The 16,776-nt window shown below is 38.7% G+C and overlaps 1 protein-coding gene across 1 annotated transcript; it reads left to right on the top strand.

The window, feature by feature from the left end:
• Nucleotides 1-4,207: 4,207 nt before the first annotated feature.
• mrps25 (mitochondrial ribosomal protein S25) lies at nucleotides 4,208-15,829 on the top strand. The gene is made up of 4 exons (XM_062998543.1): nucleotides 4,208-4,420; nucleotides 13,089-13,195; nucleotides 14,627-14,714; nucleotides 15,354-15,829. Exons 1-4 carry the CDS (start codon nucleotides 4,287-4,289, stop codon nucleotides 15,544-15,546), a joined length of 522 nt encoding a protein of 173 aa, XP_062854613.1. The 5' UTR covers nucleotides 4,208-4,286; the 3' UTR covers nucleotides 15,547-15,829.
• Nucleotides 15,830-16,776: the final 947 nt, after the last annotated feature.

The following is a 16,776-nucleotide window of genomic DNA, read 5'->3' as shown; positions in this document are numbered from 1 at the left end:
AGAATAGAAGTACACTATATTGCCAAAAGTATTCACTCACCCATCCAAATCATTGAATTCAGGTGTTCCAATCACTTCCATGGCCACAGGTGTATAGCTCTCAGGAGCTCAGTGAATTCCAGCATGGTATCGTGATATCATGGTATCATGGTATTTTACACGTAAAATGACAGAGCGGGGTCAGCGGATGCTGAGGCGCATAGTGCGCAGAGGTCGCCAACTTTCTACAGAGTCAATCACTACAGACGTCCAAACTTCATGTGGCCTTCAGATTAGCTCAAGAACAGTGTGTAGAGCTTAATGGAATGGGTTTCCATGGCCGAGCAGCTGCATCCAAGCCTTACATCAACAGGCGCAATGCAAAGTGTCGGATGCAGTGGTGTAAAACACGCCACCACTGGACTCTAGAGCAATGGAGACGTGTTCTCTGGAGTATTGAATCACGCTTCTCCATCTGGCAATCCGATGGACGAGTCTGGGTTTGGCGGTTGCCAGGAGAATGGTACTTGTCTGACTGCATTGTGCCAAGTGTAAAGTTTGGTGGAGGGGGGATTATGACCTCAACACGACAGAAAACCTTTGGGATGAATTAGAGCGGAGACTGCGAGCCAGGCCTTCTCGTCCAACATCAGTGTCTGACCTCACAAATGCGCTTCTGGAAGAATGGTCAAAAATTCCCATAAACAGACTCCTAAACCTTGTGGAAAGCCTTCCCAAAAGAGTTGAAGCTGTTATAGCTGCAAAGGGTGGGCCGGCATCATATTAAACCCTATGTATTAAGAATGGGATGTCACTCAAGTTCATATGAGTGTGAAGGCAGACAAGCGAATACTTTTGGCAATATAGTGTATATTGAGTATGCAGTTCTTCATGATCATGCACAGGAATAGTATAAAATAGTAATGCTTATTGTCTGGAATGTGATGTTTGGCCGTCAGGTCTTGACATACATTTGTCAGTGTATATAGTAAAATAAAACCAGTTCTTTTTTTGCTTTAAAAAGCTAAAGCAAGGCACGAAGTCATGGTTCTGATCCCGTTTATGTCAGCAGCTGGTTATTTTATTCCATTGAACGTTATGGAAAGTAAACAGTGCCACTATGTGGTCATACTGCATACTGCTCAAGTATAGTCAGTACATGGCACCCTAGTTAAAGCTAGGTAAATAAATGATAAAATAATTCAGTTGTGCTTTATTGTCTTTTTTTTTTTTTTTTTTTAAACAAGCGTACCACTGACTGGTGTAAAGAAGTGGCCTCTGACTTCACTTGCTTCGTGGGGAGAAGGTAAGTTGTGGTGCAGGCAGGGGAGGAATTGTAATTGAGAATTAGAAATGCTAGATTTGGGTATAAATGAGTGGGAAATAAATAAAGAAAAAGCAGGTCTTTGAATATTAAATACTCAAAACAATTGATATCACATGCACTGAGAGTACTGGACAATATTAAAAACAGAAAACTGTAAATTATTGTACAACCCCAAATCAGAAAAAGTTCGGACAGTATGGAAAATGCAAATAAATAAAAAATACAGTGTTCCTTACAGTTCCCTGTTGCAGACAGTTTTAACCCATAATATTTCATGTTTTGTCTGTTCAATATCATTTCTCTGTCCATGCATTTTTCAATAAGACAATGCAAAACCACATGCTGCACACATTACAAAGGCATGGCTGCGGAAGAAGAGCTGGCCTGCCTGCAGTCCTAACCTGTCCCCAATAGAGAATGCGACATTGATGACCCTGTGCTGTTGCACATCTTAAGACGTGTTTGCAGGAAGAATGGGACAAAATAAAAGCTGAAACACTAAATCGCTTGGTATCTTCAGTGCCAAAATGTCTTTTACGTGTGGTGAAAAGGAATGGCAACATTACAAAATGGTAAATGCTTTACTGTCCCAACTCTTTTTGGAATGTGTTGCAGGCTTGAAATGCAGGAATGGATGTTTGTTAATAAATGAAATGAAGTTGACCAGACAAAACATGAAATATCTCAGGTTCATCCTGTCTGCAATCAAGTAAAAGTCAAAGTAAATGTAAGAAACTCTGAGTTTTTTATTGTTTGCATTTTTCATGCTGTCCCAACTTTTTCTGATTTGGGGTTGTAAAACCACAAATGTAAAGACTTAAGTGTTTTAAAATTTGAGCTTTTCTGTCTAGTACAAGTTGCTGTTGTGGCTCCAATCTCTTACACCAGACTATTAAAGTAACAAAGACTCTTTAAAAAATAAAAAAAACTCCAGACAATTAGTTAAATAAAAAGAGAAAAAGGCTCCAATTTTTTCAGGTTCAGGTACAGACCCGAATCAAAGTACATATCACTGTCTTCAACCTTACATTTTTATACAATCTCCGAGGGAATGGGATAATCACCCCCTCTTTCTTTTACATTTCACTCCTTGAGTTGGACACCATTGTATCCAAACCATTTCCCATATACACCGATCAGCCATAACATTAAAACCACCTCCTTGTTTCTACACTCACTGTCCATTTTATCAGCTCCACTTACTATATAGAAGCACTTCGAAGTTCTACAATTACTGACTGTAGTCTATCTGTTTCTCTGCATGCTTTGTAGCCCCCTTTCATGCTGTTCTTCAATGGTCAGGACTCTCCCAGGACCACTACAGAGCAGGTATTATTTGGGTGGTGGATCATCCTCAGCACTGCAGTGACACTGACATGGTGGTGGTGTGTTAGTGTGTGTTGTGCTGGTAAGAGTGGATCAGACACAGCAGCACTGCTTGAGTTTATAAACACCTCACTGTCACTGCTGGACGGAGAATAGTCCACCAACCAAAAATATAGAGCCAACAGCACCCCGTGGGCAGCGTCTGACTTTACATCTACAAGGTGGGCCAACCAGGTAGGAGTGTCTAATAAAGGACAGTGAGTGGACAGATGGACTACAGTCAGTAATTGTAGAACTTCAAAGTGCTCCTAAATGGTAAGTGGAGCTGATAAAATGGACAGCGAGTGTAGGTGGTTTTAATGATCAGTGTATGTTCAAACATAGGCCAACGACACTGTTACCCCTCAGCCATATGATAGGGTGGCCAAAAAGGAGGACAAATACGTGTCCATCCAGACTGTGGACAGTAGGGTGACCATACCTACGTCCTCTTTTTCCCGGACATGTCCTCTTTTTGAGACCTAAAAAATGCGTCCGGCCGGGATTTTTAAATCACCAAAAATGTCCGGGATTCGGCTTTTCTAGTCTGCACTTGCTATTCTGTGTGTATGTTTTTGCATTGGCTGGTTTTTAGGTCTTTTTAGGAGTGCATCTGTTTTGTTACAATAAGTCTGATTTTCACATGCACGTACTAACACAGAGGCTCTTGTCAACACCGTGATGGCACTGCATTCTGTGAAAATTTCTCAGAAGAAAGATGTGTTCATGTGAAGACACATCTTACTGCTGGGATCTACTGATGTTAGCAAGTAATTAAAGTTAATCAAATTAAAGTTAAAATCACTCCTAATAAGTCGGCTGATACGATTGTACAATACATCAAAGAAACTAAAAAATAAAGAGATTTTTATTTATAGGTGACAACTGTTTTTTAATTTGTTGTTATTATTGTTTAGGGCTTAACGCTGAATGTGAAGGAATAAGATTATTTGACCATAAAGGCCCTTGTTAAAGAGCAGCTGTACATTTATTAAAGTTCAGTAACACAGCTGGATGGTTATTGACTCATTTGTCAACTATTTAAACCTCTACCCCATAACCGGTCCATCCACCCTAAACTGGACGTATGGACACCCTAGTTGATGACCGAAGGCACTTACTTCATCCTGTCCTTCAAGCTTACACAAAACTTACACATAGATTCTAGAATTTTCCACCTTCTAACACTTTGTTACTCTAATTTTAATTTGTACAATAGATGATTTTAAAGCCTTCTTTTTTAAATATCAGTCTCCAAATTATAACATCACTACCTTTACACACTTTTTGCATTTGATAATTAAATGCATTTAAGTGTTAAATAAGCAACAATAGCTTAAAATTTTGTCATGTCATATGTCATGTTTTTGTGTGTTTACTGCTTTCTACATACTGACTTTGTGTGCAGGCTAGCTTTATTAGCATACAGTGCCATTTGGAACACAGCCGAACCCGTACTGTATTTTCTTTACTCTGCTGTTACTCGTTAGGTGGCGGTAAATATGATTTCCTCTCAGAGTAAAAACGCAGTAGAAGTAGAGGATTTGCGTTTGAGGCATTGAAGACTATTTTAAACAGAACTTGTTGTTAATAAAAAGCTGTATATAGAATAATCATGCCGATGAAAGGAAGATTCCCTATCAGGAGAACGTTAGAGTATCTACAGAAAGGAGAGGTGGTGTTCAAAAACAGCGTGAAGATCATGACTGTGAATTACAACACGCATGGAGAACTGAGCGATGGTGCAAGGTCAGTCTGTCAACTGATATGTATCTAGTAGTGCTATAATTATAAGATTTATTAAATAAATAAGTGGGATTATAGACAAAAATATCATATTTTTTCATACATTCTATTCTGCTTTTTGTCCAGCATCCAGTGATAACAGAATTCCGTACAGCACTATTATTCTAAAGCATATACAACTGCGTGGTCTTAATGTTGTTGTAACTGTTCAATTTTACTTTTTGGATGTGGTATTGATATAATAAAAAATAAATAAGTAAACTATGTTAAATTGCATAAATGTCAGACATCCCAAGTCTCCCGGAAGTTCCGGGAGTCTCCCGCATATACATAGCGGCTCCCTGATGCCCGCAAGTCAGATAAAATCTCCCGGAATCTAGAACGAGCGGCCAAGAGCGACACACGCGCACGCGTATTAAATCCGTTATCTGATATTCATTCATTCATTTTCATTTTATTTCGGTTTCTTTCCTTTTCAACATTTATACATCCATATTGTTTATACATCCATATTTGTACTAACCGAAAAGGTGTAGTCTGAAGCTTTAGGGAACATAAATCAATTGTCTAATATACTGTTTAGTGCACTATGTAGGGAACATAAATCTGTTATCTGATATACAATTTAGTGCACTATGTAGGGAACATAACTAATTATGTAATACACTATCTAGTGCAGTATGTAGGGAACATAAATTCGTTATCTGATATACAATTTAGTGCACTATGTAGGGAACATAATTAATTATGTAATACACTATCTAGTGCACTATGTAGAGAACATAAATCCGTTATCTGATATACAGTTTAGTGCACTATGTAGGGAACATAATTAATTATAACACTATCTAGTGCACTATGTAGGGAACATAAATCCGTTATCTGATATACAGTTTAGTGCACTATGTAGGGAACATAATTAATTATAACACTATCTAGTGCACTATGTAGGGAACATAAATCCGTTATCTGATATAGTTTAGTGCACTATGTAGGGAACATAATTAATTATCTAATACACTATCTAGTGCACTATGTAGGGAACATAAATCCGTGATCTGATATACAATCTAGCGCAGGGGTTTTCAACCTGTAAGGCGCCACTTGTCTGGGGGGGCGCGAGTGCCTGACCGGGGGGCGTGGCATTACAAGATTTTTTTACTTCTAAAACTAAAGCAATTAATTTTTCACCCACGGGAGACAGATTTCATTACTCTAACTGACCACGCTCACACGCACGTTTAATGTTATTCAGTTCCGTCTGAAAAAAACCTTCAAAATAGAGCTCACAGCGAAGATTACCTGTCAAAAGCAACGACCGCTGTTATAGGACGTGTTTGTGTCTGTAAGAGAGACGCTCTGTTCACAGTATCGATTATAAGTGACTCGGGAGTCAATTCATTTTAAGCACAGCGTAAGTTTCTTTTCTCAGTCATCTCTCCGTGTTTACTGTTATAATGAATGATGCGGTTGTAAATAAACACCAACTACTACAGAACATTTTGTGTGACTCGCTTACATTATAAAGCTCAGGCTTAATTATACTGAGTATTACCACAGAGTCAGAGTCGTTCTGCCTGTGGAGCTAAACGTTTTCAGTCAGAGCAGATGATCCCGAACTAACCAACTTAGTAATTGATGAACTTTTGTCTATGCTCTGTGAAGTAACGTTTTCTGCTCTCATCTACATCAAAAAGCAAGAACCGCTTATGATTTACCAAAGTGAACCACGAATTTATCTACAGTGCCTTGCAAAAGTATTCGGCCCCCTTGAACTTTTCAACCTTTTGCCACATTTCAGGCTTCAAACATAACGATATGAAATTGTAATTTTTTGTGAAGAATCAACAACAAGTGGGACACAATCGTGAAGTAGAACGAAATTTATTGGATATTTTAAACTTTTTTTAGAAATAAAAAACTAAAAAGTGGGGCGTGCAATATTATTCGGCCCCTTTACTTTCAGTGCAGCAAACTCACTCCAGAAGTTCAGTGAGGATCTCTGAATGATCCAATGTTGACCTAAATGACTGATGGTGATAAATAGAATCCACCTGTGTGTAATCAAGTTTCCGTATAAATGCACCTGCTCTGTGATAGTCTCAGAGTTCTGTTTAAAGCGCAGAGAGCATCATGAAGACCAAGGAACACACCAGGCAGGTCCGAGATACTGTTGGGGAGAAGTTTAAAGCCGGATTTGGATACAAAAAGATTTCCCAAGCTTTAAACATCTCAAGGAGCACTGTGCAAGCAATCATATTGAAATGGAAGGAGTATCAGACCACTGCAAATCTACCAAGACCCGGCCGTCCCTCTAAACTTTCAGCTCAAACAAGGAGAAGACTGATCAGAGATGCAGCCAAGAGGCCCATGATCACTCTGAATGAACTGCAGAGATCTACAGCTGAGGTGGGAGACTCTGTCCATAGGACACAATCAGTCGTACACTGCACAAATCTGGCCTTTATGGAAGAGTGGCAAGAAGAAAGCCATTTCTCAAAGATATCTATAAAAAATCACCTGGGAGACACACCAAACATGTGGAAGAAGGTGCTCTGGTCAGATGAAACCAAAATCGAACTTTTTGGCCACAATGCAAAACGTTATGTTTGGCGTAAAAGCAACACAGCTCATCACCCTGAACACACCATCCCCACTGTCAAACATGGTGGTGGCAGCATCATGGTTTGGGCCTGCTTTTCTTCAGCAGGGACAGGGAAGATGGTTAAAATTGATGGGAAGATGGATGGAGCCAAATACAGGACCATTCTGGAAGAAAACCTGTTGCAGTCTGCAAAAGACCTGAGACTGGGACGGAGATTTATCTTCCAACAAGACAATGAACCAAAACATAAAGCAAAATCTACAATAGAATGGTTCACAAATAAACGTATCCAGGTGTTAGAATGGCCAAGTCAAAGTCCAGACCTGAATCCCATCGAGAATCTGTGGAAAGAGCTGAAAACTGCTGTTCACAAACGCTCTCCATCCAACCTCACTGAGCTCGAGCTGTTTTGCAAGGAAGAATGGGCAAAAATTTCTGTCTCTCGATGTGCAAAACTGATAGAGACATACCCCAAGCGACTTGCAGCTGTAATCGCAGCAAAAGGTGGCGCTACAAAGTATTAACGCAAGGGGGCTGAATAATATTGCACGCCCCACTTTTCAGTTTTTTATTTCTAAAAAAAGTTTAAAATATCCAATAAATTTCGTTCCACTTCACGATTGTGTCCCACTTGTTGTTGATTCTTCAAAAAAAATTACAATTTCATATCGTTATGTTTGAAGCCTGAAATGTGGCAAAAGGTTGAAAAGTTCAAGGGGGCTGAATACTTTTGCAAGGCACTGTAATGTGCTGATAGAATCGGCTCAGATGGGGTCGGACTGTATTATCTTTTTAAAATAATATTTTCAATCAGCAAAATGATATAATGTGCACAACATTAATTACGTTCTTTTAGCTTGTCAGAAGCTTTCTCAATGATTTCTGTGCGGTGGTTGACAAAGGGGAGGGGGGCGTGGTGCAAGTTGGGTTGGCGCAAGTTCACGGTTGGCACACGAAGGGGGTCGCATGTCCAAAAAGGTTGAAAACCCCTGATCTAGCGCACTGTGTAGGGAACATAAACCAATTGTCTAATTCACTATCTAGTGCACTACGTAGGGAACATAAATTCATATCTAAAATACTATCTAGTGCACTATGTGGGGAACATAAATCCATGATCTGATATACAATCAAGTGCACTGTGTAGGGAACATAAACCAATTGTCTAATTCACTATTTAGTGCACTACGTAGGGAACATAGATTCATATCTAAAATACTATCTAGTGCACTATGTAGGGAACATAAATCTGTTAACTAAAACGCTACCTAAAGCATGTAAGAAACATAAGTCTATTATCTAGTACACTATCTAGTGCACTAAGTAAGGAACATAAATTCTTTTCTAATATACAATCTAGTGCACTATGTAGGGAACATACATCTATTATCTTTCACACTATCTAGTGCACTATGTAGTACACATTAATGTGTTTGTGACGCAAACAGTTAGCTTAGTAGCTTTTTTTTTTTTTTTTTTTTTTTTTTTTTGGGCTTGGGGGATCGGGGTCGAGGTCCGGGGGGATCGGGGTCGAGGTCCGGGGGTACCTCCCTGAAATGAGTTTTTGCAACTTGGGATGTCTGAAATGTAAAAGATACCATGGCGTGTAGTACTGTGTGCTAGTTTTTATAGAACCCTTGACACCTTTTAGCATTGCTATGTTTAAATTATGCTGTTACATTTACATTTTCAGCATTTAGTGGACGCTTTTATCCAAAGCAACTTACAATTGTGACTAGGGCTGCAGAGCTTTAGATTATTTTTGTAATCGAGTATTCTATTGATTATTCCAGCAAGTAATCGGATAAGAAATACTTTTGCTTTAATAAAGAGCAAAAATAAATACATGTAAGATTAAATAAGACACGTCTCTTAAAACAAACTGCACATTTTAATTCCTTGCATACAGGACAGTTTAAAGAGAACATTTTTGATATGCAAAAACAAATAGATCAAAAATAAATCTAATTACTTTTAAAATGTATATAGGCAACCTAAAACTAAAGCATAAATAATAATAAACAATAATACATAAACACCAGCCTCTAATTTGTGCAACTTTCAGAACTAAAGGTTTCAGCTACAGCTCACGCAGAACATAAACCTTTAATATTTTGTTGGGAGGCTTTGTGGTGTTTGTAAGAGGTTCTGTCAGGATTGTATCTCCTAGATGAGGTAGATTTGGCATTTGTGTGCATGTACGTGTGTGTTTGCCTAAGCCTTCAAAAAAGCCTGTGGTGGTTGTAATGAAGAAAAGTCAGCCTATCAACTAGACGCTCTGATGGTGTGGATGTTGTACTGAGATTTCGTTTTTTCCAGCTTAAAATGATCTTAAACTTTCTGTGGTCCAGTCTCCTCTGTTCGCTCCTCGATATTTTCTCTCTTTCTCCCTATTTTGCAGTCCGCGCTATCAAATCGACCGAGTCCGAAATCGCTATTTTCATACTGAACAGTACGAAGGAGCGGCAAACGTGCCCAAATACGTAATATTCATTGAACTGTACTCGAAAAGTAACCATTTTAAGTAGAGATGGGACGATCGATCGGCTATGAATCGGTATCGGCCGATTTTTAATCAAAATATGCTATCGGCGATCGGCGATATTTCCTAAAAGTAGCCGATCCGATCGTGTGATATATAAAGACCACGTTAAGCTTAACAGCTCAGTGGATTGATCCAGACTTTGAGCTACGAAGCACCAACCATCACATCACCATTCATCAACAATCGTACAGAAACCATCGTACAGAAACCATCGTACAGAAACCATCGTGAAAGCTCTTCATGACCTAAAATAACATCATTAACGTTGTGCATCATACATACGATGTAATTTTGCTGATTGTAATATTTACTTTAAAAAGATAATTCAACCCGGTCACATCTGAGTCGATTCTATCAGCACGTTATATAAACTCCTGGTTCACTTTGGTAAATCGTAAGTGGTTCTTACTTGTGATGTAGATGAGAACAGAAGACGTTACAGAGCCAATCAGAGGCAAAAGTTTATTCATTACCAAATTCGTTAGTTCAGGATCATCTGCTGAACTTTTAGGGTAATCAGAACTTTTAGCTCCACAGACGGAACGAGTCTGACTCGGTGACCGCTCTGTGGTAATAGCGGTTTAATTAAGCTTTTTAATTAAGCTTTTTAATGTAAGAAAGTCACACAAAATGTTCTGTAGTAGCTGGTGTTTATTTAAAACCACAGCATTTATTAATAACAGTAAAAACGGAGAGAGAAACTTACGCGTCACATTCGACTCCTGAATCAGAATCATTTAAAGCGACACTGTGAACAAAGCGTTTTTTTAAAGAAACACACACACGCTGTTGCTTTCGGTTTATTTTCACTGTGAGGCTCTTTTTAAGTTTTTTTCAGACTAAACTGGATAACATTAAACCTGTGTGTGTGTGTGTGTGTGTGTGTGTGTGGTCAGTTAGACTAATAAGATATGTCTCCTGTGGGTGAAAAAAATAATTGTTTGGTTACTTTATTATTTACTGCTGATTTTGCGCTAAAAATTGCATGTGAAAAAAAAAAAAGTGCAAATTTGTGACAAACCACAATGTAACATGTTGTGGCGAAAAATGTCATTTAAATTTGGTAGATGGTTGATTTGGAATGAAAACAAATTGTGTAGAATTCTCTACACATGAGAGTTCAGACTGCTGATTTGTAACTCGCCTTCACCCAATTCTACCCTGTACAGTATATATACTATATATCTATTTATTTATTGTAGTAAGATTTATATTATTTGAAATCATGAACGACCAACAAAAATTGGAAGTGTTTTATGTCAGTATGAAGTCATACTGCATGTTAATTTTTGCACATGTGGATATTTTACTGTATGTAATTATTTTTTAATACAAAAATGATGTGGATATTTTGCGTTATGTCCCAGTATCTCAGTATAAAGGTAAAAATGCTAATCATCATATAATAACTACACGGAAAGCCTGAATGTAACATGTTGTGTATCATGCTGTGGCTAAAAATGTCATTTAAATTTGATAGACGGTTGGGTTGGAACGAAAACGAAGCTACAGATCTCTACACGTGAAAATTAGACTGCTGATTTGTAACTCGCCTTCACCCACGCTCAGTGCACATGCGCCAGTTTTCTATACAGACTCACTCAGATAAAGTGCAGACGTTCTAACTCATATAGAAAAAGCTGCTTTATTTATTTGTGGATATTTTACTGTGCCAGACTGCAGACAGGCAGATGACAAACCGGTCCGTACGCCCTAAAACCGGACATATGGAAGTGCACACAAATTTTGTGACAAACATGTGTATCATGCTGTGGCTAAAAATGTAAACGAAGCTACAGATCTCTACACATGAAATTTGCTGATTTGTAACTTGGCTTCACCCACGCTCAGTGTGTACATACACAGTGTCCTATACAAAGAAAGTGCAGTCATTGTCACCTGTACAGTAAAGTCTGTGTTATCTATTTATTTATTGTAATTAGATTTATATTATTTGAAATTATGAATGACTGAATTGTTACACATTAAAACGGATGCTGTGTTATGTCAGTATAAAGTCATACTGCATGTTAATCGTTGCACGTGTGGATATTTTACTGTATGTAATTATTTTTCATACAAAAATGATATGGATATTTTGCGTTATGTCCCAGTATCTCAGTATAAATGTAAAAATGCTAATCATCATATAATAACTACACGGAAAGCCTGAATGTAACATGTCTGATGATTTGTAACTCGCCTTCACCCTCAGTGTGCCAGTTTCCTGTACAAACTCACTCAGAAAAGCTGCTTTATTTATTTATTAAAATTACATTTATATTATTTAAAAACACGAATGACTGAACTGTTACGCATTAAGTTCAGACTGCTGATTTGTAACTCGCTTTCACCATCAGTTTCCTGTACAATCTCACTCAGAGAAAAGCTGCTGTATTTATTTATTGACATCTCATATATATTATTTAAAATCATGAACGACTGAACTGTTACACATTAAAACAACAAATGAAAGCTGTTTTATGTCAGTATGAAATCATAACCTCTGCATATGTGGGTATTCAACTCTGTAATTATTTCCTTTATACAAAAATTATATGGATATTTTGCATCATGTCCCAGTATAAACGTACAACTGCTAATCATCATATTTTAACTACACTACTGTTGTCAGAAAGCGCTTAGCAATATCATGGTGCTCGTCTATTCTTGTCAGTCAGCTTTGACAAGCAACCACCATTCTTTTTACCTGATGCCATCATTGGCTGCCATGATTTTGTCTAACTAGGAAGCCTACACAGACAGATGACAAATAACAGCAAACAATGATGACTGGAAAAAGTAATCGCAGATACATTTAGACAGATGTACTGCATGATACATGTCAGCAAGGTACCACCCTACCATGCTTGGGGTTATGTATGTTTTGGCACGTAGCAGCAAAGTGGTTAGAATTTAGTGGCATTAAAAGCAAAAGAAATGCAACTGTTCTTCAGATGACTAAAAATTGTAATCAAATTTTATTAGGCATGCTTTATGTTAATAGGGGTGAACATGAAACACAAGGGGGTCACAGAATGGTTTACTGAATTATATGCTATGGCTTATCAGAACACCAGGGACAGTGGTAGCCTAGTGGGTAGAGCTTTGGGCTATCAACCAGAAGATTGGCGGTTCAAATCCAGGTTCTGCTATGCAGCCACTGTTGGGTCCTTGAGCAAGGCCCTTAACTCTATCTGCTCCAGGGGCGCCGTACGATGGCTGACCCTGCGCTCTGACCCCAGCTTCCAAACAAGCTGGGATATGCGAAGAAAGAATTTCATTGTACTGTACATGTACTGTATATGTAAATATGACAAATAAAGTATATCTTCTTCAGTTATGGGGAATACTTCTCATAGTTTCTTGGTAGCCCATCATCCTACTATGGCACTGTTGTTTTTCATTTAATCTGTATCTTGTCTGGCAGTGCTGTTGAGTTACAAAACCTGCATTACATGAGATAAGCTATAATTAATGATACAGACACTAATAATGCCTTTTTTATTTGTGATTTACAGAAAGTTCGTGTTCTTCACTATTCCACAAATCCAGTACAAAAATCCTTGGCTTCAAGTTATGATGTTTAAAAACATGACTCCATCACCCTTTCTTCGATTCTACCTTGGTAAATACGATATTTTGTATTTATTTTTGTCCGTCAGTCTGCTTATTGTCTGTTAGTTCGTTGTTCTGTTTGTCTTTATTTGTCCGTCAGTCTATTTAACCATTTTAAACATCTTACAGTTAAGGTCATGCATTCCAAGATCTAAATTTATCAGGGTGTGTACGTCTTACCATATATGCAGATGGAGTAAACCACTAGTGTACTTTACAGAAAGTCAACCTGACTAGTCCACTAGTTGTATATATTTTTTATTATCAATTTAGTTGTCAGTAATTTGCTCAACTCTGCAAACACTGATCAGACATAACATTAAAACCACCTCCTTGTTTCTACACTTGCTGTCCATTTTATCAGCTCCACATACCATATGGGAGCACTTTGTAGTTCTACAATTACTGACTGTAGTCCATCTGTTTCTCTGCATAATTTTTTAGTCTGCTTTCACCCTGTTCTTCAATGGTCAGGACCCCCCCCCCCCCAGGACCACCACAGAGCAGGTATTATTCAGGTGGATCATTTTCAGCACTGCAATGACATGGTGGTGGTGTGTTAATGTGTGTTGTGCTGGTATGATTGGATCAGACACTCTACACTCTATTAGACACTTCTACCTAGTTGGTCCACCTTGTAGATGTAAAGTCAGAGAAAATCGCTCATGAGTTGGTCATCTTCTAGACCTTCATCAGTGGCCACAGGACGCTGCCTACGGGGCGCTGTTGGTTGGATATTTTTGGTTGATGGACTATTCTCAGTCCAGCAGTGACAGTGAGGTGTTTAAAACCTCCATCAGCATTGCTGTGTCTTATCCACTCATACCAGCACAACACACACTAACACCATGTCAGTGTCACTGCAGTGCAGAGAATGACCCACCAAAGCATGCAGAGAAACAGATGGACTACAGTCAGTAATTGTAGAACTACAAAGTGCCTCTATACGGTTAATGGACAGTGAGTGTAAAAACAGGGTGGTGGTTTAAATGTTATGGCTGATCGGTGTATGCAGATGGAGTAAACCATTAGTGTACTTTACAGAAAGTTAACCTGACTAGTCTGCTAGTTGGCTGTTGTAAGATTGGGTATTCTAAGTTGTAAGACTACCCCATCAAAAATCAATTTCCAATATATTTTCATTCATTCATTATCAATTTAGATGTCAGTAATTTGCTTAACTCTGCAAACATGAATAACAATCACCTAATATTTCATAAAAGCAGTTGTAGCCTAGCAGTTAAGGTACTGGACTAGTAAGCAGAAAGTCACTGGTTGAAACCCCACCATTGCCAGTCAGTTGTTTAGACTGTGAGTCGCTTTGGATAAACGCTTCTGCTAAATGCAGAAAATGTAAATAAAATATAAACAGATCAGCTTTAAAATAAAAGTGTTTTTTAGGGTGTTAACCGATTATTTTTTTGTATTTAAACTGAACCAGATGATGGAGAGCAGGTGTTGGTGGATGTCGAAGGAAAGGACTATAAATCTATAACCCAACATGTAAAAACGATTCTGGGTAAATCAGAGTAAGTGTATTTTTTTACTTTTATATAATTTGTATGTGCTACCTGTTTTACACACTTTGGGGACATTCAGTCACTTGCATGTCTTTGGACTGTGGGAGGAAAACAGAGCTCCCGGAGGAAACCCACCTAGACATGTGGAGAATGCAAGGCATTCAACGCATGCAAACTCCACACAGAAAGGACCCCGGCCACTCTACCTGGGAATCGAACCCAGGACCTTCTTGCTGTGAGGTGATCGTGCTACCCACTGTGCCGCCCCTACAACTTAATCTGAATCAGCTGAATCTAAAAATACAAAATAAATCTAATGAAGTTCAGCACACAAAGGTTTCACAAAGTGAAGTGAAGAATTTGCTCCAATTATACAAAAAGTCCAAGTCTTTACTACCTTGGCAGAAGTGTTTTGCTGTTCTGGGAGGCACGGTGGCTCAGTGGGTATCACTGTCGCCTCACAGCAAAAAGGTTTTGAGTGAGGTGCAAGTGAGGTGAATTGGAGGTACAAAATTGTCCATGACTGTGTTTGACGTTAAAACTTGTGAACTGATGAATCTTGTGTAATGAGTAACTACCGTGTAAACAAAGTGTAAAACATGACTTTAAAATCCTAATAAACAAACAAATTGCTGTTCTCTCCTACAGCAAAGTTCTTCAAGCTGAGGCTTTGGCCAAGATGGAGTCTTCGAATCCAGCAAACTTCGGGCCCAAAAAGTACTTCCTGCGCGAGTGTATCAGCGAAGTAGAGGGTCAGGCTCCTCACCCGGGCCGTGTGCCCCTGCCAAAAGAGATGACTGGCAAATACAGGACCAAAATGGCTGCAAGCTCTGAGGATTAGAGACTGTGAGTAGAGGAAAAAAGGACTTCTGTTTCATCATCGGTCAATTCCGTGCCTAAATGGACTGCAGTCAGGATGAGTGAAAATACCAGTGTGGTCGTTTCTGTCTATTACATTAACGGGACCTGGAAGTGGAAATGATTTGGTATTCGCAGCCAGGGCATGTTTACTTTTCTTATGTAAACTAAAGAACACATTTTGTTTGATTACTACTGTTTATTCTGTAATCTATGATAATGAGCAATATCTGTATGCAATAAAGATACATTTGTTCACCGTAGAATTGTTTAAGGTGCATAGTATGTAATTTTGGCTCTTGTGCTTTGAGGTATTTACATGCAACTACAGTATCATAATATACTTGCCATTTAGCAAAGGAGTCTTCCAATGTTTTATTTGTGAGCAGTAAAGTTCAAGTTGGTAACATGACTAGCAGGAAGATGTAAACATGCCAGCCCAGCTCTGTGTTTTCAGATGCTGTCTACTAAATCACATCAGGTGCATTTCAAAACATTACCTCATTGCCTCCCTGAGTTTTAATCCAGATTAGGGTTTAGGGAGAGGAACTGCGCTTGCAGTGCCGAGCTTTGAAGTGCTTGGTCAATATTACAGCTTAATATTAAAAACGTTGGTCATGTTCTGTTTTGCTTTAGGTTTAACTTTGCTAGTGTTACTTCTGTTTGCAATGTGTAGGTTTACTGTAAACACAAAGTAGACCAGAAAAAGAAAACAGAAGTGAGATTAGTAAAACCCAACCCCTGGATATTAATAACCTGTAGCAGCCAACTTTAGTTTGGCTCGAGTTCCATTCTGACGCTTTTATTCAAAACAACCTACGACTGTAATCTAGTACAACCCAGGCAACCAAAGGCTGAGGGCCTTAAGGGCACAACAGTGGAAACTTATCAGTGGTGGGACTTGAGCCACCGACCATCTGATCACTAGTCCAAGGCCTTAACCGCTGAGCTATCACTGCCTTGCCGATTTGAATAATCATAACCTAATTAACATTACAACCACCTCCTTGTTTCTACACTTACTGTCCATTTTATCAGCTCCACTTACCATATAGAAGCACTTTGTAGTTCTACAATTACTGACTGTAGTCCATCTATTCCTTAGCATACTGCATTTTTAGCCTGCTTTTACTCTTCAATGGTCAGGATCACCACAGAACAGGTATTATTTAGGTGTTGTATCATTCTAAGCACTGCAGTGACACTGACATGG

This window comes from Trichomycterus rosablanca, chromosome 7, assembly GCF_030014385.1.
Source record: "Trichomycterus rosablanca isolate fTriRos1 chromosome 7, fTriRos1.hap1, whole genome shotgun sequence".
In the NCBI taxonomy this organism is placed as follows: Eukaryota; Metazoa; Chordata; class Actinopteri; order Siluriformes; family Trichomycteridae; genus Trichomycterus; species Trichomycterus rosablanca.
Note: the sequence above shows the minus strand (reverse complement) of the source record. Positions and strands in the feature narration are given on the sequence as shown.